General features: G+C 35.0%; 1 protein-coding gene across 6 annotated transcripts in view; it reads right to left on the minus strand.

Annotated features, from left to right (window-relative positions):
• Positions 1-22,842, minus strand: part of Map3k4 (mitogen-activated protein kinase kinase kinase 4) — a 101,162-nt gene that overhangs the window by 65,019 nt on the left and 13,301 nt on the right. For all 6 annotated transcript variants that reach the window (XM_010631041.1, XM_010631039.1, XM_010631040.1 and 3 more), the window contains exon 2: positions 4,775-4,965. In XM_010631041.1, coding sequence (XP_010629343.1) covers positions 4,775-4,965 — 191 coding nt within the window. The remainder of the gene's footprint in view (positions 1-4,774; positions 4,966-22,842) is intronic.

Genomic DNA, 22,842 nt, shown 5'->3' on the forward strand with positions numbered 1-22,842 from the left:
GTTCAGAATAGTCTGCCACCACTTAAACCATACAGCCCCCCCACCCCACACACACACGGTATTGCCAGTTAAATTTCCTTTGAACGGTGCCCTCAGTTACCTCTTCATGTCCTTGCCTTTCCTCAGGGAGGCTCCTGATATTTTTTGCTGTTATGAGGGAAAATAAATGGAAGAAGCAAAGACAGTTCAATTGATAGGACTCTAATTCCAAAAGCTTTACTGTGAAGGCATGTAAGCAAAGCCTCCCCAGACGCCAATGAACCAACTTCCTAGAACAACTACTGTGTCGTATGGCCCCACATTGCATGTGATACTGAAAGAATGTAGCAGAAGTGATGCTGCCTGACTCCTGAGGCTAAGTCACAGAAGCCTTGCAACTTCCAACTTGGTCTCTCAAAGACTTGATAAGAGAAAAGTCAGCTATCACATAAGGCTAATTTCCCAGGGACCAGGATGGTGTGCAGAAGGCCAGGCCCACCATGTGGAAGGCCACATGTAAAGAATGACGTTCTTGCCACTCAGGTCAGGTTCAGACAGGGAATGAAGGAGCCATGTTAGATGAATGAGCCACAGAAGAGACCTCAAATTTGGGGCCCCAGCCAAGCAAGGGCAGCAGTGCCAACCAGTGGAGCTGGTTCCAGACATCAGAGAGCACAGATGATTTGTAGCCTGCCTAAATACCTGAACTACATAACTGTGAGCAATAAATGACTGCACTTTCACCCCACAAAGTTTGAAGGTGGTTTGTGACATGGCAATAGAAAAACAGAATAATGCAAATAGTATCAATGATTATTTGTTAAAAAGGATGTCCAACTTCAAATGTAGTTCTAAAGTTAACAGTATGATTCAGAGAGCCTCTGCTAGTTGCAATGAGAAAGAATGTGCCAATTCACATTTCCTTGGAAGCTTTGAGAATAAATATGACCAATCTAATTAATTCTAAAAAGCTCTTCAATATATGAGGGACGAGTTTATTATCATGAATCATATGCCAGTTTGAAATCTTGGTCTCTCTGCCTCAGCCTTGAAGTCATAGCACAAATGTCACTTGTTCCAGAAATCTTCCCAAGCCTGGTCTTCTCAATACCTTGTCCTGTGTGCATCCTCAGTAGCCTCCATCCCAGCCCTACCACAACAGGGTGTGCTCCCTGTTATTTGTGTCTTCTCTACTAGAGATAGAACTAGGTCTTATTCATCATCCAAAATAGCACATGCTTATGGAGTCACACAGATTTTGATTCAATAGAAAGAACGAAAGAGAAATAAGGGTAGAAGAGATAGAAGAAAGGATAAAAGGGAAGTAAGGACAGATGGTGGAAGAAAGAAAAGAGGAGGGGGAAAAGGGAAGGAAGGAAGAAAAGAGGGAAAAAGAAAACATTTAGCAACAATAAAAAACTACAGTACTGCCTCTATGGTGAGAAAAAGAAATAAAGGAAGAAATAGAAGGAAATCCATAGTTTCAGAGGCTAGACACAGGCAAAGTAGCTAGATTAATCACTTAATCTAAGGATTAGTGTCCTGAAAACAGAGACACCAATTAGTAAGAATATAAGAAAACTGTAATATTTAATTTTACTTTGAGGAAAAAACAGTATTAGGGGTAAATCATTAGTTTGCAATAATAACAATGGTAGGTCACATTTACAGGATATTTAACCTCACTATACTACAGTAAATCAGATTATTTTACAAATAGAATGGACACAGTCTGCATATCCAGAATGTGGTAGAGCCAGATTGGAATCCAAGCAACCTGGCAACCATGTTTATACTTTATGCTGGTAAATTCTGAGAGCAAATAAGTTGTCAAAGACTATTTTACCATCATAATACAAATACCACTTTTTTTTGGTACCGGAGATTGAACTCAGAACCTTGCACTTACAAGGCAGGCACAGTGCCACTGAGCTAAATCCCTGGCAACAAATACCATTTTACCAAGACATTAAAATGGTCCAACTGTTCAACATGGGTACTTCATCTCCATCTCTTCTATGTATTCATGAATAAGAATTCTGGCAAGAAATAATTCCCTAGGGCTGTGTATTTAGCTCAGTGGTGCCACACCTGCCTTATAATCACAAAGGTCCTGAGTTCAATCCCAGTACCAAAAAAAAAAAAAAAAAATTTCACTGGAGGGGAAACATGTGAAGCTACTTTCTAATACATCCACAGTTGAGATATTCAAAAAAGTGAAAATCCTAGAAAGGCTCTGAGCCATGTTTCTTCAAATGTAAAATGAATGCTACATAGGACACATACATATCTCACTGCATTATCATATCTGAAGCCAGTCATCAAATAGTAAATATAGTATGGCAACAAAAATACATGTAAGCCGGCTGATTTTTCTATGCTGGGATAAAATATCCAATACCCACAATCTAAAGGGGTAAAAATGTATTTCACCTCAGTGTGTAGAGGTTTCAATTCAGTCAGATGATTCCAATGCAAGGTGGCATGGCTGAGGGGTATGGCAGAAGACAAACAGTCCATGGTATGGCAGGGAAGAGGCAGGAAGAAGAGGAGGAGCAGAGTCTCTCCTTCCCTTTATATTCCATCTAGGCTACAAGCCCAGTGGTTGGTACCACCCACACCCAGAGTCACCCAGAGTAGCGCTTCCCTCTTCAGTAATCTATTCAGTCACATTTAGAACTACGTCAAATCAATCAGTGGACTAATCTAGTAGCACATAGCTTTAATCCCAGTATCACACACCCATGATCCAGCCATCTCCCAAAAGCCCCACCTATGAGTGCACGAGGATTTAGGGGAACATCTAGATACAAGCCACAACACAAGAGACAGCTAAAATAGTAAAAGAAATTATTTTTATATATTGGGTTTATGGGCAATTTTCAACTATATTGTATAAATTTTGCCCAACAATGTAATTTTTTGCAATAAGAAGAGAGGTTATTAAGGATTTTGGTGTTATTAGACTGCTATTAAATAGTTATAAATTTAGAAATCTGTAAGAATTAGCTTCTTGTTCTGAGAAGTGGCAGGCATTTAAGTAGTTTCAGACTCCTAACTCTAAAGTTCCAGCTCTAATAGTTTCTGAAATAGATTCCCTCTATCTCCCACAAAGCCCAGACCAGCAAGAGCTCAAAAAATGCCTGGTGTCTGGTTGCCTGATTAGTGAAGATAGTATATGCAGCTCAAGTACTATATTGCCTTCAGACAAGCTTACTCCCTGCTGCCTATACTAGGCAAAAGTCTAATTTCAACATCACAAGAACTAGTAGTGAAAACAATCCTGCAACTTGTTCAAGCATTCTGACATTCAAAAATTGATTTATATACCTAGCCCTCAGTTTCTCAATCTATGTAATAGAAAAACTGTGTTCTCTACTTTTCTAAAACAGTATAGATAAACAAGTGATTTTATGACCACAAAGCAAGTATTTATTAACCAGCATACCAGTAGATACTGCTTTCCTGGTATCCATTTTAGGTAAGAAAGTGCAGTAGCCATTTGAGAAATTTCTTTGAAAAAATGTGCAAGAACTGATTTTCAAAATGATAAACTACAATGGTAGTCTACTGGTTTTCAATGGACATCCTACAGCAAATAAAGTTTTAAAAGAAAGTTTAAAAGTCATCTGCTGTGGGAAAATCTGTGTACAAGAAAGACTCTCTTCTAGCTCAGAATTCTTTCTTGGGTAAGACTTTCTCAAACAGAAGTACAATGAAACCCATCTCTCTTGCCTCTTCTATTTACCAAGGGCACCAATGGGAATGCAGAATGAACAAGCCAACCTACAACCTTGAGAGATCAATGTACTAAAGAAATCTGTATGGAGAGGAAACTGACCAAAGTCCAACCAAAATAAATAAATAAATAAATAAATAAATAAATAAAACAGGCTAAGGAAAAGGAGACATGGGAATGAGCTTGAGGTCAACAGAGAAATTTCTCAGATGAGATAAAGAACAAAATCCTGATCTTGCACAGTAATAGGTGGATAAGTCCCAGAAAACTATCAGATCTGCTTTAGGACAAATGGTTTGCCAAATTTAACAAGGAAACTCTAAAGCCAGTGACCTAAACCATATGTAGGACCCAACAAAGCAGCAGGTCATGATTTAATTCACCTACCTCAAAAAAGAGGCATTAGGACCTGCTTAAAGGAAGTAAGAAACAAAAACAGCTATATTCTCAGCTTCCAGGAGCAAGGGCTACCTGGGCTTTGGGATGCTACATAAAGAGAAAGGCAGAAAACAGGTTCTGTCCATGGCTACAAGAAGTGGGGTAACATCTAGTAGCTGCTTGGCAGGAAAGACAGCCCTACACACTGTTGGAAACACTGTGAATGACTGGCAGATGACAGAGGTTTCAGGCTGTGTAAGGAATCCAGAGAAGAAAGCCTGACTCTGTCTCTCCCCAAATCCCCAATATACCACTTCTGGACAGACAGAATCTTAAAATAGTAAGAGACGGCCACCTATCCCATATACTGCCAACTTGGGTTAGTATAATGGGAAGCACTTGGCCTTTTTCATATCTTCAAATGCCTCATATCACTGACATAACACAGGACAAACCCTTCTATCTCTGTATTATAACTTGTCTTCTCTATTAACAGTATCACTAAAGGTAATAACTCAAAAATTAAAATTTAAATGCAGCATTAAAATCAAATTTAAAATAGAAGGAATTACAAACATTACTATAGAAAGGATTAATCAACAGCTATATGTCATATAAAGATTATGTACCAAAACTGTCATGTCCTTTCATGTATATCTTTTTAAGTATAAGACTCACCTTTCAGATTAGATCGATTGGCTGGCCTCCCTACATTATTCCTTTGGTGTTTGGTTGACATGCGTTTCATCTGTCGAGGAGTGCTGGGGGGAGAGGTGCTGTAAAGGTGTTCTGTATTTGTTTCATCCGAAAAGTACTCTGGATCTGACTCAGGGCTCTTGCAAGCTGAATCTCCCAAAATGCACTCTTGCCTATGAAAGACAGTAAGTAAACATTCAGCAACACATTAAGTGAGTTAAAATTCAAAGTCAAATTACTTAATTTTTTAAAAGAACTCTTTCTAAAATATTTCTTGTATGTATCTTCAGCATTACAACCCTTCTCCTCTATTATTACCCATGGAAATTCTCAGGAACTTTTCTTCCACTCAAAGAAGCAAGGACAGTGTTAGTAAAAAGAAAAAAAAATAGAGAGAGGTAAAGAAAAGATAAAATGACAGTGATTGTTGCTACTCTCACTGTGAAGAGGAATATACTGAGTAGAACTAATATGGGCAGAATTGATATGCTGTTTCTGATGTGCTCAGACCTATTTCTAAATTAAGTGAAGTTTACAACAAAAAAGGATTAAAGGGAAAAAAACAATGAATGATGAAAAGATTCAAATCAGACAGTACAAAAAATGGATTTATGTATTAGCTTCTGACAAGCATAATTGATGGTGAGCACATTCAATCCTGCCCTGAACTTCAGAGCCTCTTCACCACACCAGCACCACCACCACCAAGGGCAAAGACAGGACAGAAAACAGTACAAAAACATTTCATTATGACCCATGCAGCAAAACACAGAGCACTGACACAGTAATGTAAGTCAGTATTTCTAAGACTCTGAGAGAACAGACATTACATATCTACCTAACAACATTGGATATTTAAAATGTTTAAGACAGTAAGTTTTACATTAATGTGTATTTTAACACAATTAAAAATGGGGGACACTGCAGAGTAGAGCTCAGTGCAGGGATTGAAGATACTGTGCAAGAAGAATAACTCACTTTTCACTTTCAAAATGCAACTGTTCATTAACTTTTTATTTGAAAACTGCCTATCAATTCTCTATCTCCAGCTAGATTCACAAATAACATCTCTATTGTAATAAAGTTCTATTTTTTAAAAATTAGTAAAATAAAATATAATCATAGGATGTTACCACTGTATTATCTAAATTATACCAATATAACTCATTTTTTAAAATTTGGTCATAGAAGCAGAGGGCAAATACAATTCTGAAACAATGAGCTAGAAGGAATCAATTATGAAATTCTTCCCAAATTGTGTATCATCATAGTGTACCTAATTCTGAATATGCTTTATGAAATATAGTTATATTTTATGAATATAACTCCATACTATATCCAGCAGTTTTCTTCCTGACATTTTATATCTTGTCATAAAACCAAAGTTAATTCAAAGTCATGAAAAAAGAAAATCACTATAAGATAATATACCATTAGTATCAATGACGCAAAACTTCAGAAATGATTATCGTCTGAAAAACAAATTCTACATAACTACACAAATTTACAGGACTAAAATTTATTTAAAAAAAAAACTTTGAGAGGTCAAAGACTGATTATTTTCTCTCCCCCTTGGGTACCAGGGATCAAACTCAGGACCTGGAGTTTGCTAGTCAGGTGCTGCTGAGCTACACATCTCCAGCCCAAAGACTGATTTTTTAAATTACCATACTTTTTTCAGAATGTTTTAGATAATTAAATACCTACACACTCCCAAATATATGTGCACACAAGACATGCAAATTACATGTCCAAGAAGATAACTAAAACAAGCAAAACTACTTGAAAATTTAGAAATAAGTTTTAAATGCAGGTACCTATTCAGTTGGCTATACTCCTTAAATAAAAGTAGAACAAATACTTGTACTAATGCTACAGAAGCTGACAATCTCATTTCCAAATCCGCCATCTCTTACAAAGAGTCTGCTATCTTAGTCTATATAATTTCACACAGACAATAAACAGAATCACAATGAAATGAAGATAAGTACCACGATAACATCAAAATAAGACAGCATAATACACTTCATCCTTCCTTACTCACTATTCATCATAGAAAATAAGTTAGGAAAAATGTCATGTGGTGCTACCAGGCACCACTTACAATTAACATGAATTTTAGGACAGGCAGTACACAATGGTGAAACTACATGTTTTGTACTTTCTTAAAATTTACTTAGTCAAGATGGTATTCACTCTAACTGGAAACATTATTGGCTTAAATTCAATCCAAATAACAGTAACAACTAAATGTCAGAAAAATGTCCAACATTATTTAAAGGATTTTTTCTTTTTTTTTTTTTTTTTGTACCAAGGATCCAACTCAGGACCTTGTGCTTGCAAGGGAGGCAGTGGCACAACTGAGCTAAATCCCTGGCCCTATTTAAAGGATTTTTTTTAAAAGTCCAACACTCAATAAAAACGATTCAACATGTCTGCATCCTATCAAAACTTACCAAAGAAACAAAGAAAATATGACCCAAAGAAGGAGAAGAGCCAACAGATACAGACCAGAAATGACTCAAGATATACCTGAATGAAATAACAATTAGATGTGGAAGAGAACACCAGAGTACCTGAAAATATGGCAGTACAAACAATCTAAAATTAATCCAAGAGAAAAAGACTGGGGAGTAGGACAGAGCCTCAGCACTTATAGGGCAACATTAAGCAACCTAACATACATATTACTGGAGTCCAAAACAAGAGAGAGTAGGCACAGAATAAAACCTCTGAAAAAAATAAGGGCTGGACAATTTTTATATATGAAGAAAACCTTAAATTCATAAACCCAACAAGCTCAGTGAATTCCAAGCAGAATTTTAAAGGAGGTTACTCATTTTTAATTATACACATGACAAACAAATGGCTGAAAATCAGTAATGAAGAAAAAAAAATCTTAAAAGCAGCCGAAAGAAAATAACTCCCTTTGGAAGCTTTAGCTTGAAAGTAATGCATGTTAGGGGGAAAGATATTAAGCAAATGTTTATTTTTTTATTTTAAAAAGTTTATATACAAAATGTAAGAAAATAAATACTAGCGGTCAAGTTCAAAAGAACTCCCATCATTTCAATTAACTAGCCATAAACATCCAAAACCTCATTTTGTAACAGCTCATGTGAGATGAGCTAATGTAGTCAGTTGACTGGTTGAGAATGTTTACACAGATACAAATTATTCTGGATGAGGAAAGTAGTACAAGGACTACATCATCTGCCCTGAAACATATGCCTTACTTGTGTTTAAAAATATACAGATGTGAAATGTCTTTCTGGTGCTAAACTTCTGGCAGTCAAATAAAATACTGTTCACTCTTTTAACATAAAGTCCTGCCTAAGTACTATTCACTTTACACTAGAATCTCACTGAAGGAAAGTATGTCTTGAACTCAGGAGTTTGTGTAGTTTTCAAATGAGAAATGTGTAGAAAGAAAACAAGACAAAAATTCAAATAACTGAAATAGCTCTGCTCTGACATATTAGGTAAACCAAATGGTACCTATAATAGCTCATTTGTAAAAAGAAGTTGCATTAGATAAGTTCAAAAACATCTGTGGTTCTTGCGAAAGCCTTTAGTTTTTTTGTTTTTTTTTTTTAATTCATTAGAAGTTCTTCAGCAACATCCTTAGAAATAAAGGGGTATTTTATTCCCTTATGAAGTTCATTATTCACATGTATGAGGTTCTTTTCTCTACCTCCACTTTCCCATTGCTCTATTCTCTATTATATAGTAATTCAACAGAGATTTCTGATATTGGGGGAGATGGACGAGAGGCAGGGACAAAGGGAGTGGATTTGGGGTTTCTTCTTTTAAGAATCTGTAGAGTTGTTTGGCTCACAAAAATCAAAGGGAGCTAAACTGAGTTTGAAGGTGAATGGCTCAAATTTCAAGAGCCAATTCACTCATAAATTAATTGATCTTTACTACCAGACCACAGTTGAACATTTATTAGCTAACCTACAACTGAACTATCAAATCTCAGCTTACTCAGCTTTCACTATGTAACTTTTACCTGATTCCAGGCACATGGTCTCTTCAAACCTAGCTCACCCTGAGCGCTTTTCAGGATAGATGCTTAGATTTTTTTTTTAACCAAAATTCAGCTTTTTTAGACAAAGGTAGATTTTTTTTTTTAAGTAAATGGTTTTATTACTATCTCAACTACAAACAAAGTTCCAGGCAAGCTGCCTTCTTTTACCACAGTCTCTTCCAGTGCCCAAAATAGTCCCTGGCACAGATTATGTGGCAATAACTACTTGTTGAATGAACAAATTTATGAGTTAATTTTATTTTTGATACTTTAATCATCATCCAAATCCTATTAAGATGCAATCACACACAAAAAAGATATAATCAGATTTCATTTTTTAGAATGTATTTCTTTAAAGGGTCCAAGAATTAAAGATGATTTCTGGCAACAGTGTTGCACAGGTGATACTGCAATCCTAGGTGCCAACAGACTATATTAACCAAAAAGGCAGCAATGGGGTGTGGTATAAACAATAATTGTTTTGGAGTCAGATTAAAATGGACTGAAATTCCTATGCTCCCATTTTATTAGCAAGAATACAATTTTTCAAGTTTTAAGTCAAGTACTACATGTTTTCTTACAAACATTTTCAATAAAATGTCTGCTGGTCCAATCCCTCTGGGACATGTGGTTGGCCAGTCAGTTAAAATGTATATACAGGTATTAAAAGCAATAAAAGTGAAACACATCAATAAAAATTTAAATATACTGTGGTGGCCATTTAGTGGCCTTTGATGAACTTGGCCTCTTGATTGCATATCTATGTATTTCAACTCCTCTTGAATTTGCGATGACACAGTGACTGCTTTAACCAATGGAAAGCAGCAAAAGCAATAATGGGCCAATACTGGCTTAAACCTTAATGAAGCCACCTCTGTACACTGGGAGAAACTAGTCACAAAACCGAAGAAGCCCAGCCCAACTAAGTAGAAAGGCTGAAAGAAGCTAGCTAGATCGATGTAGTTGAGCTCCCAGCAAATAGCCAGCACCAACTTGCTAGCCTGAAGGCAAAGCAATTAGATCTTCCAGTTGTCTCAGTTCCACAAGAAGCAGATAAATGACATAGTAACATGAGAGATAGTTTTTACTTGACACCATTAAATTGTAATAAATAACTGCCACATATACAAACCTTACATAACATTTTGTTTTAACTTAAATTTGGGGGGGGGTAGGGGGGTACCAGGGATCAAACTCAGGACTTTGCACTTGCAAGACAGGCATGGTGCCACTGAGCTAAATCCCCAACCCTGTTCTCATTTAATTTAAATCTGTAAAAGTTTTAACTAATTGATAACTACTTTGATGAGAACTGCAGCCCTGTCTTTTAGGTGATGAAAGTATCAAGCCAAGTTTATGGCATATCAAATACATAATGCAGTGTCTATAATTTCCATTTTCTATTTCTTTAAACTAAAACAAGAACTTAAATATTATATGGGACAAATTTTTCTGAATTTTTATCATTTTTCTTCCTATATCTTTAACAGTTCTCTCCTACACTAAACTGATGGCAATTTTTTGGCATATAACTCACCTATACTGAGACTATGCAAAGCATTTCAAATTAGTTTATGTAGAAGTTACAGTTCTCTTTTACACTCATATTTCACAGAGTTGTGTAAGTCTACTAAATGATGAGATTACGAATTAAACAGTACAATAAACCTATACAGCACAGACGTAGGAACAAACTAGGAAATCTAGACAAGCATTAGTTCAGCTGATAAGAACAGAAAATAATGACTATTCAGGAAGAAACCATAAATTGCCCATGATGGTGTGACCGTCAACTGGTATATTTTATAGAAGAAATGACCTACACGGGGTCACTTCTTGGAAAGGCAGATGAACTGATTAGGACTGATTTATTTCTTCGAGTATAAATCCTCTATTTCACTCAAGAGTTTATACAAACAGATTTTATCAATCTTAAACTAAGAAGAACAAAACAATGCAGTCGAAAACAATATACAAAAGAGACAAATTATCTCCTAGGGATACACTTTATCATTATAAATAAAATTAAAGCTCCATAAAAATCCTTTGAGATGAGGCTTTCAGATACTCTTATAAAACCACATAAACTTAACACAATGCTCTAAAGAACTCAATACTAATTATTTTTCACATTTTGATCAAAAGACTCTGAGAAGAACTAGGAAAAAAAAAAGGAAAACAGTTTTAGGCATTCAAATACTCATTATACGACATAGGACAAACGTTATGCATCAAAAGACAAACACAATTATTACTTTTGCAATTTTGTTGCAAAGTACTGCTTACTTTAAAATGCAGAACAAAGACATTTTTAGATGTGCTTTATTATTTTTACCTAATTTTACACCGCCAAAACCTGTATTTATCTACATTTTCATCCAAAGAGATAGATGGACTAAACCATGGATCCTTAAGTCAATGTTGACATAATTATTGAATAAATAAATAAATAAATGGAACAACAAACTTGTACAGAAAAAAAAATCCAGATAACATATTTCCCTCTCAAGGAGGCGGAGTTCCACTCTCCACTCCTTAAGTTTTAAGCTGCCTTCTCTCAGAGACTTACTTCTAAGAGGTATAGAAAGAGGAAAAAAGTAATTTTATAGTGGAGATATTTCACAAACTCTACATCAGGTGATGTAAGGCCAGCATCATCAGTGCTGACTCATGCTGGCAGCTTATGCCTTTGATTCCATTTGATAAGAAGAAGATTGCTTTTGTGGTCTGCCTCCCAAAAACTCATAACCTCAGTGAAATCATGAGAAAAACACCAGACAAACCCAAATTGAGGGATATTCTACAAAATAGTTGGCCAGTGCTTCAAACAACAAAATCATCCAAAACAAAGAAAGTCTGCGAAACTGCAAAAGCAAAGAGGAAACTAGTAAGATATTACTCATGTGGCATCTGGATGCAATCTGGGAATAGTTAAAAACTGAATTAGGGGAAAACAGGCGACATCTGAATAAAGTACCCTGTTTAGGCAACAATAATGTGTCAATACTGATTTATTAGTTGTGACAAATGTACACAATAATGTAAGACTAACTATGGAATAAACTAGGCATAAGACATATAGCAATTCTTTGTACTATCGTTGCAACTATATCTAAATCTAAAACTATTCTGAAATTAAAAGCTTAAAAGTTTACTTATAAATGCCTGAAGTTTATCTTTCTGGCCGAGAGTACTCCAGTGTGCATAAATACATTTTCTTTATTCATTCATCTGTTGATGGGCACATAGAATGTTTCCAAGATTTAACTATTATAAACTATACACTTTGGAGACCATAATATTAAAAGAAATAAATCAGACATACAAGCTTAAATAGCACATGGTTTCTCTTATATGAGAACCCCCCAAAAATATAAAGAGCAAAATAAAAGGCAGACAATAGCAAGTAGGAAGATTTTTTTCCCAAAGGTGAGGAAGAACAAGAGATGGGGGGGGATGAAAAAAAAGAATTGAAAAGAAAATGAAACAGAGCTTTTTACAAATGGGAAGGGGACCAAAAGTTGGAAGGAACAGGAAGAGATGGGAGGGGCAGAGGACAAAAAAGAATCAAGATATGTTTTGCTCAAGTACTAACTCCCCATGACAAATATAATTATTATGGACAGCAAACATGTACTAATAAATATATCAATATAAAGTTTAATTAAATTAAATGAATGACATTACACGAAACACTTCTATGAATAAATCTGGCGTAACTATACAAGTAAAAAAGAGCCAAGACTAAATTAAAATATAAAAATATTTTAAATTTTACCAATTCTTCATAAATACAACTGATACTTAATGACTGTAAAAAATTTTCTGAATGGTAGGAAAGAAAATGTCATTTAAAGCAATGACTCCCAAAAGATTCCCCAACTTTCTTGTTATCTTTGACTAGAAATTCTGATCAAAATGTCTAGGAAAGGGCTCAGAAACATTTATTTTAAATCATTACAAGAGCATCTGATCCATGGATCAATGCCATAAACAGTCTGAGCAACTGTCACAAACAGCACATTTTGTTCCCATCTAAACCAGCTCTGCTCTTTATGTTCATAGACAAGTTATCCCTCCACATCCAGGAGCTGGGAGAAGAATCTAACCTCAAACTGCTGACTAACGGCTCTGGGTCAGCCTGATGGAAGGCCACATGTGCAGTTCTTCATAATGTGATATTTAAAGGACTTTCGGAGGCACATGTGCAGTAAGTCATTAAGTAAATGTAATTTCCTTAAAAAGGAATGGTTTTAAAGAAAAAGAAAGGTAAATAATAAGGGGTAAAAAGACAGACTCTAAATTATAAAGGTGGTACATTTATGGTGGAAGGCTGAGAGCCACTGTGCTAGTTAAATTCCATCATTCTTTTTTGATAAAAGCTGGGAGAGAGAAAAATATGAGGAGTCAAAACTCAATGGTCAAAACCAGTAAAATAACATCAATAGGGCCAGGGATTTAGCTCAATGGTTTGGCTGCCTGCCTCACAAGTGGAAGGACCCATTCGATCACCAGCACCAAAAAAAAAAAGGACTAAAATTGAATTTATAATTATATTTTTAATCAGCTCTATAATTTTTACATGGTAATAATTTTATTGTAACAGTTTAATTGCTAGTATCAGTGAGTACTGACCTTCTGGCAGGCACTATGCTAAAGAGCATATATGAATCTTCACTAGAACTTGATGGAGCCATTTAGGGAAAGACTGGCCCAGAAAATTATTCTTTCCGATGATGCAAGGCACTCATCATCAAAGGTCTGTTAACTACGAGGTACCCTAGCACTCTGTTCGTGTTGCCCCACCAGACCCAAGGACCTTGCAGGAGCTAGCACAATTCATGGGTCACAGGGTAGGGAAATGACTACTGAGGTAACTTAGCTAGTGCTCAGCATGAAAGTGTGTATGCCAGAACTAGAATCCTGTTCTAACTCCAAGGTCAGAGCCTCTCCCATCATCACCCACCACCCTCATACTAGCGCAGGACAACAGTTTTGCCCTCTCAGTGGCAGGCACAGGATAACACAACCTATGGAAGAGGTCTCCACTACCTAGAGAAATAGTGTGAGGGACTGAAAAGAAGATGGACTGGTAGTTCAGGAGCTGCTACTTTGGTCAGTTCTAGCACTCATATCTCTAATCACTCTTAAGTCAAAATTTCCTTACCTATAAATGAAGGTATTGGCCTGGATACAATGCTGAATCTAAATTCAAGCATAGGAGATCTAGTCTGGCTTTTATTTAAATTAAGAAAAAAGAGTGGGCATTTTGCCTTGCTTACTGATTTCTGCATGTGAAACAGAAAGTCTAAACTAATCATCTCTCCTTCAGAAAGCTATTTACCTTACCTACCAAGAATTATACCCTGCCTATAGGAATACCAAATTATGGCACCTTTAATAGAACACTCATCATGAGGCTGGTGTCTCAGCTTATTTCATGTAAGGTGAAGTATGCTGATATTTAGAAGCACAAAACTACCCCCCAAGGGCCAGAAAAACAGGTCTTTTAAATTTTGAATTAACTTTTTTTCCTATTGAAGAAAGGATTTTGTTTAAGAGATAGATGTAAGTTTTTTTAAATGTATGCTATTTTCTTTTACTGATTTTTGTTTCTTGGGTTTTATTCTAATTATTTATGTTTGAATATAAATATTTACTGTTTCATACCTCACTGTGTGTGCAACTGTATCATTTTATGTGGTTAGCCCCTTGAAGACAATACCCTCTAATGTACTTCTTTATTCAACACTGGCCCTACTAGACAAGAGTGCTGGGTTTTAAGGAAAAAATACACTGCTAACAATAGCCTCACTATTCCTGCCCTCCTCTTGAAGATTTCACATATGGAGAAAACTAAATACTCAACATATAATCAATCTCTCTCTCTCTCTCTCTCTCTCTCTCACACACACACACACACACACACACACACACAAACACACACACACACAAACAGTATGTGCCTAGCACGTGCAAGGCCCTGGGTTCAATCTTTAGTACCATATAAAAACAAAACAAAACTCCCTGGAGATGGACTGGCAAAGAGATCCAGGGCATCTGAAGCAGCAACAACAGGCAGATATGTTGGGCCTTCCATCCTAGTAGAAACATATGACCACTGGAAGGCATTAAGGAGGACATATTTAAATCTATTTTCCTTTTCAAAGGATTTATCCTATCACCTTAGTAGACAGATACATAGTCTTCCAATTTTTCTGATTTTTCTCCACATGTGGTTTCTTAACCACAACGTATATCACTTAATGCTGGGGGGACGTGCTCTTAGAAATACATAATTAGGCAAGTTTGTTGTTTGAACATCATAGAGAGTTCTTAAGCAAACCTTGGGGGTATAGGTTACTCACTGGATGTGGGTTTTGTACACAGTAGATGCATGAGGCTGCATCCAGCATAACACAGTATGCTGCTCTATAGTTTATTTTTTCTAATAAGCACAAGTACATTCTAAAGTAACAAAAAGAATAGTACCATAAAGTAACCCAGTCACACAATTATTGACATCAAGTATTATATACTGTACATGACTGTACTATAATATTATTACAGGACTAGCAGCACAGTAGGAGTGTTTCCAGCATCCTCACAACAGTCGTGAACCAGTTATGTCACTTAGCAACAGGAATATTTCAGCTGCTATAATCTCATGCGACCATTGCCCCATATGCAGTTCATCACTGAGCATATGGTCAGATCCAATGCATGACTTTACTTAATCTTAACGTCAGCCTAAACAGCTATTCTGCCTACACTATTCCAAAGGCAGGGCCAATTCACTTGTTGGTAGATAACAGAGAGGAAAAAAATCATTCACAAGAGGAGCAATGCCTTTAGGAACTACGAAATCTTTCAAACTGGCAAGTTAACATCTAGGAGGTACAATATTATCCAACATGAAACACATAAAGATACACACTGTACAAACTGCAACTTTCCTAGTTACAAACTGTAACACTGTAACTTTCCAACTAAGTAAAAACTATGCAAATTGGGGAAAATTTAAATGGGTCTAAGAGATTTTAGAAGAAAAAAAGCTCCTGTTTTTAATTGTATGATTTTCCTCAATGAGAACATAATCACTAACTGTAGCTGAATAGTTATGGACAAAATAAGACTTTCTGGAAATGTGGGGCCTACAGACTCTCTGTATTCCAAACATAAATACCAAAAACAGAAAAGAAATGTCTCGCAGGACATAATTAACATGTAGAAAATAAATTAATATAAAAAGGTATGATATCAAAATTATATTACTTTATATATCTCAATCAGGGAAACTATGAAATCCCTGGAACTGAATGCACATTTTTATAGTGTGCATGTGTCTATTTTTGTGAGTCAAGTCCAGAATATTCTTCAGATTCTCAAATGCAGTCCGGGACCTAGAAAAGATTAAGAAGCACTGACCTAGACAACACTTACCACACACTTAGCAAGGTTCTCTTCTCAAAATATCTATCGCACCCTGACATGTACTAGGCACTCCAAGGATAAATATATCAGATGTACAAATAATTCAAAATCAATGCTTGAGCTACAGGGTTACTGTCACATAAGACAAGAAAGGAGACACTTCTACTCACCCTCATGCACAGGCTTTCCAAAAAAGTATTTAAAATCACATAGATGTTAGGAAAGAGCACTGAACAAGATAATTTTCAATGTTTTATGACTCTCTTAACCTTTATATTTAGAATGATACTGTCCTTCATATACCCTATGAAGTTGGCTAATTAAATAATCAAAAGATGAAGGAAGAAGGAGGAAAGGGGCAGGAAAGAGACAGGAAGAGGAAGTGAAAAGAATTAAGATGTGTTACGTACATGTACAAACTCCCATGATGAATGTCATCATGTACTACAAACATGTACTAACAAAATTAAAAATTAAAGAACTGAAGAGTACAAACTTAGAAATAAACATTTATAAACTAATAGCTAATTTAAGAATTAGAAAAATCCTGAAATGGTTCATAATCAAGACTAATACTAAATATAACAAAGTTAAGGCCATTTGAAAGGAAAAGATTTTAAGTAAACAGAAGAAACTGATTTGGTTGAAAGGGACAGTGAATTCTGTAAAACAATTCTACATGTGTGAAAGCAGAAAGAAAAACGTTAGAATAACATTATTTACAAAACTAACAACATGGATGGGAACTAAGAACAAGGGACTTTAACAGTAATTTTAGAGTGCTGGCTTTTTTCAGTTCATCCTGCCTGGGACTCATTAAGCTTTGTGAAACTATGATTTACATTATTATTCAATTCTGAAACGTTTACAGCCATTGTTTCTTAAGTTTTTTCCAATTCTCTCCTTTCTTTCCTATTTCTAGAACTCAGTAAGTATCACATGCTCACTACTTAGATGTACTACATTTTGCAATTTCCATGCTACATCTACCAAGTTCACTCATTTATTTTTCTGCAGTGTAGGCTGTGTTGATAATCCCATCCAGTGAACTTCTCATTTCAGATATTACATTTTTCATCTTAACAAGTTCTATTTGGATCTTTTGCATATCTTTTATTTTTCTCTAGATTCATATTTTCCTTTAGACACTAAAGATGATTATTTTTACAGTTTCCGTTACTTTGGTCATATTTTAGATTCCCAGATTATCACTATTAATTGACTTCTCTATGTTACAGGTCATATTTTCCTGTTTACTGGAATACCAAGCAATTTTTGATTGAATATTGGACATTATGAATGTTGTTATCTGGATTTTGCTGTTCTCTTTTAAAAGAGTACATATTAGACAGCTTTATTGTAGGCTGTTAAGTTATTTCCAGTTCTTTTAATCTTTTCAAGACTTGTTTTCAAGCCTGGTTAAGGTTACTTCTAGAGAAGCCTTTCTCTAATAGTATTCACCCTCCTTGCTAAGCTGTGAACTTCCCACAAATCTTTACTGAATGTTCCCAAATGCGAACAAAAGAAGACTACTTACTTTGACTAACTAGGACTTCATCAATGGGACTCAACTGGGAACTGGACCCTTGTGTGAACTCGGGGAACACTGAAGCTCACCAACTCACCAGTTGCTCTGTACACAATCTTGTGGAGTTATGACCACTATATCTCTTTCTAAGACTCAAGGGAGCCTTACGGGGATTTCTGGGTACTTGCTTTCTACAATGTTCCTTCCTCTCCAGAACTCCACCCACAACTTCCAACTGCCTCAGGCTCCCAAACTCCCTCCATCTCCATCCCATAAAAAAACTCTGCCTACTTTGGGAGTTCCTATCCTGAACCTCAGTTTGGAACAGGCTTCCAAGGGGAAAGGAAGGTACTCATAAAGCTCATCTTATTTGTTTCCTTTGACTTGAGGATTACAATCATGTGTTTCTTATCCAATGTCTGTACACAATTGGGAACTGTGTGTTGTATATCACTAAAAAGAAATATATATACATATATACACACACATGTATTAAAAGCTGTTCTGTGGAATTTTTTGGTGTTACAATGAAATGATACACTATCTACTTCATTATACATATAATACAGAAAAAGAAAGAATTGACCTTCAAAATTACTAATCCCAAAACAAAGTTAATTATAACAGAATTACACAGCAATTCTTTTGGGAAACTAAATAGAATTTGTATGCAAAAAAATAAATTAATATAAAAAGGCAAAAATTACCTACTTTTTGAAGTTAAAATATTCAAAGAATCAAATTCAACCCATTTGTTCTGCAGCAATTAAACCTCTTTGGGATCTAATTTCCATAACTTAAATGATAAGATCACAAAGATTCTTTGTGGATCTAATTGTTAAGAAAAAATTTTAAATGTCTAAATAAAACTTAGAATTTAACAACACTGCTACAATTTAAAATACCCAAATATATAAAAAATGACATACTTCTCGCCTCTAGGTGTTACCAGAAGACCACACAAATATAACTTTTAGCAGTTTCTCATGTGCTTGTCAGAAAAATTGTAGAGTTGTATCACTCTAATCTCTGTGTGTTATTATTAACACACAGGCAGGGCACTAAAATTTTCTCAACTCTTTCTGAAAATTTATATTTAACTATATAAATGTGTTCTGCATCTAAAAGAATTTAAGTTACACTGAGTCTGTACATTTCTTTGTAGCTAATAGAATATTATATAGCTTTGTCATTCTTTTTCTCATCTATGATTCTTTGTTCAATGCATACAGGACCTCCTAATGCTCTGTAGTACTGGGGATTGAACCCAGGGCCTTTGCAAAGTGATCTAAATCATGGCCCCTTTTTCATCTTTTGAGATGGGAGATGCGGGTCTCTCTAAATCAGTAATTTGTCCAGGACAGGCTCAAACCTGAAATCATTCTGCCTGAGCCAACCAAAATGCTAGTCCAATAGCCCTGGCTCTACACCTAGGTATACACCACCTTTAATAAATCAATATACTCCCATGATATATATCATTACTAAAAACTTTTACTAGTATCAGAGGACTAGATATGTTAACAGATATGACAAAAATATTAAGATACTGTTAGAAAAGTCTATTTTGAGACATCAACTTATTGCTCAAATTGCAGATTAATTGGTTACTTTAAATTGTGCAATGCAGGTCCAGGGATTTAGCTCAGTGGTTCCACTGCCTGCCTTGCAAGCTCAAGGACCCAAGTTCAATCCTCAGTACAAAAAAAAAAAAAAACAATATTTAATAAAAGCTATTATATGCTAAAGCACTATTATAAAACACTATATGCTAAGGCACAGGGATACAAGGGGTTAATAGATAAAGGCAATTGAAACAATCTTGGAAAAGATCTAAAAATAAGAACTAAAACTTTTAGGAGGAAACAAGAGTAAGTCTATAGAATCTAAATCTAGTAATGAATTATTCCTTATAATAAAATCTCACAACAGCGTAACCAACAACAAAAAATAAACTACACATCATCAAACTTAAAAACTTCTGTGCATTACCAAATTTAAAAGTTTGTATGATCATGGCCTTTAAGCCACTGGACACAAGCAAGAAAACGAAAAGGATTATCCATATAGTGGTGGAAAATATTTATAAATCATAAGAAATCTATATAAAAATATACAAAGAACTCCTAAAACTTGGTAAAAAGTATAAGAATAGATCTTTTAATAAAGATAAAAAAATGAACAACAAGCACCTGAAAAGATGATTACCTTACCCCCATGAAGGAAATGCAAATCAAAACCATGAGGATTCTATACCTACTGATAGATAAGTTTAGAGTAAGCTAGTGGAAAAGTCAGATAATAACAAGTGTTGACAAAAATAAAAATTCTCATGATACTGGTGGGAATGTCAAATGGGGCACCCACTTTGCAACACACGATCAGCATGTCACTCCCAGGTACTATATATATATCCCAGAAAAATCAAAACAAAACACCCCCACAAAAATTTGTACATGGATGTTTATAGCAACAACAACCCAATGCCTATCCAATGTTAACTGAATAAACAAAACACTCATTATTATACCCATTAAATGGAACATTATTCAGCCATATAAAAAAATATGGCACATGCTACAAGAATGAAACTTGAAAATATTTTGCTAAGTGAAAGAAAGTTGTAAGAGACCACTTATCACACGATTTCATTTATATGAAATGTGCAGAATAGGCAAATATACAGAGACAGAAGTAGACTAGTGGCTACTTAGGAATAGGACAGATGAGACCTGGGAAGGGATGAGCAACTGCTAAAGGGTACAGGATTGCTTTTCGAGGTGATTAAAAATTCTAAAAGTGTGACCATGGGGATGGCTACAGATATCTGTGCATATACTAAAACCACAGATTTAAATATGTAAATTTAAACATGTAAATTGTGTTATATAAAACTATATTACAATAAAGTTTTCTTTTAAAAAAAGGGCCAGATTTCTACTTCTATAGTTTTTTTAACTTTCTATTGAAATTCCATTTCCAATTTACAGCAGTAATGTCTAGATAAAATGCTTTTGATACTACAATTCAAATACACATACTTTTAGATTAGAATGGTTTCATCATTGTAATATTTATCTGTTACTTCTAGAAAAAATGGGATAACTATGACAAAAATCTCTGCTTAGGCAAATTAACTCATTTTAATCATTTATTAAATTCTGAAAAAGCACTAGTAAATTATCTCAATTTAACAAGAAGACAATTATACTTATATTACAACAAAGGAAAACAAGGATCTCAAGGCAACTTCTACATTAACTCATTCAAATATTTCCAGGAAGAATGCTCTTAGATGAATAACTCAGTGGTACAGAAAGCAGAAATCTTGCACAAAAAAAAAAAAAAAAACAAAAGAGAAGGGCAATGCTTTCTCTCTGATTCATTCATTCATTCTCAGAAAATGAGAGTGTGTTGAGAATGTAAAAGGAAGGGGTTCCAAGAACCAGGAAGGCTATTAGAAAGTTGTGTCGAGCAAGGGATTTGGCTCAATGGCGATGCTGCCTGCCTTGCAAGCCTAAGGTCCTGAGTTTGATCCCCAGTACCACAAAATAAAAAAAAAAGAAAGAAAAGTTATGTCAATAATTCAACTCTTACTCATCCCACCAACAGATACATATTCAGTACCTATTGTACCCACAACTAGTAGAAGATATACAGTGGTATATGAAATATATACAATACAGCATAAGCTTTTCATAGCTCACGTCATAAAGTATGTTTCAAGAAAAATCTAAAGTTATTGCTCTTAATTTCATGCATTGGAAGTTCTAGCGTTAAAGAAAGGGAAGAAAATTTGAAAGAAAAGACTTCGCTGTGAATATTTAAACCTTTAATATTTAGAGAAATAGCCTAAGCCATATTAAAATGGTTAAAGATATTGTCCTTAATTTATAAAGGCTCATTAAAACTAACAAGAAAAGCTCTACAATACCAAAAAGAAGACTGTAAACAATACAAAAAGACAATTCACAAAATAAATTTAAATAGCAAAAAGAGATGAAAACTTGTTTTCATTTATACTAGTAACCAAACACCTAAAGTAAACAGATTGCTTTGTATGGCCTACTTTATATTTGCACTTTTCAGTAATACTCAAAGCTAAGAAGAATATAGCAACGTGTATTCTTTGTGTCACCTATGCATTCATACACTTTTTCCCAAAGGAAGTTTTTAATAGATACTAAAATCCCAGCCAATAAATTGTGTACCAAGACATTCACTACAGTCCAGGATAGTAAGAACTCAATTTAAATGTTTTAATATTTTACTAACATGATACTGCATTCAGGTTATGCCTCACTTCAACCTAAAGGATCTCTTTCCCATTGCCGTATAATTTACTTGGCAATTAATCATTCTTGTGATCTCCCTTACTGCTCTAATAAACTGTCATTTAAAACTGTTACCATTCTTTTCTTTATGTCTAAAGAGATAAAATATAAAATAAACAACTGCAGACTGAATTATAACAAATATGGATTAGAGACCCAGCTTCAAGTATTCTATCCTAAAACATCTCGAGGCCTCATATTCCCCATTTGGAAATGCAAATCTATTTTATAAGTCTACTGTAAAGAATTTACATAAAATAATATGACACACTACTTAGATGATGGCACATACGTAGATGATGGATGTAAATGTCCTACCATTTCTGCATTAAGCCATGAATTATAAAGTTTTTACTACCTCTTCACAACTAGATTATAAATTATTTGAAAGTAGGGCATCCTTTATGTTATACTTTATTTACATAATAAAAAGACTGGCTGGCTGGGGGAGTATAGGAATATTCACAAGAGATAAGCCAACTGCAATGAAATAAATAGAGAAGAAAAGGCCAACTGGTGTACATGACCTAACTTATGCAAAGGCATCAATTTGAGAATGTTTGAGAACTGTGTTCAATGTGGATAAAGATTAAGTCTAAGAGGCAAGGGGTTCAGCAGGAGTAGTTAGCCAGGACCTCAAGCTTAAGAATGTCTCCAATTTGGCTCCTGTTGACAGCCAAATCTGTGTACAGACTCAAGTCAAGACTTCTTTAGAAATATGGCC

Source organism: Fukomys damarensis, unplaced genomic scaffold (assembly GCF_012274545.1).
Source record: "Fukomys damarensis isolate Sample0158 unplaced genomic scaffold, DMR_v1.0_HiC HiC_scaffold_14, whole genome shotgun sequence".
Lineage (NCBI taxonomy): Eukaryota > Metazoa > Chordata > Mammalia > Rodentia > Bathyergidae > Fukomys > Fukomys damarensis.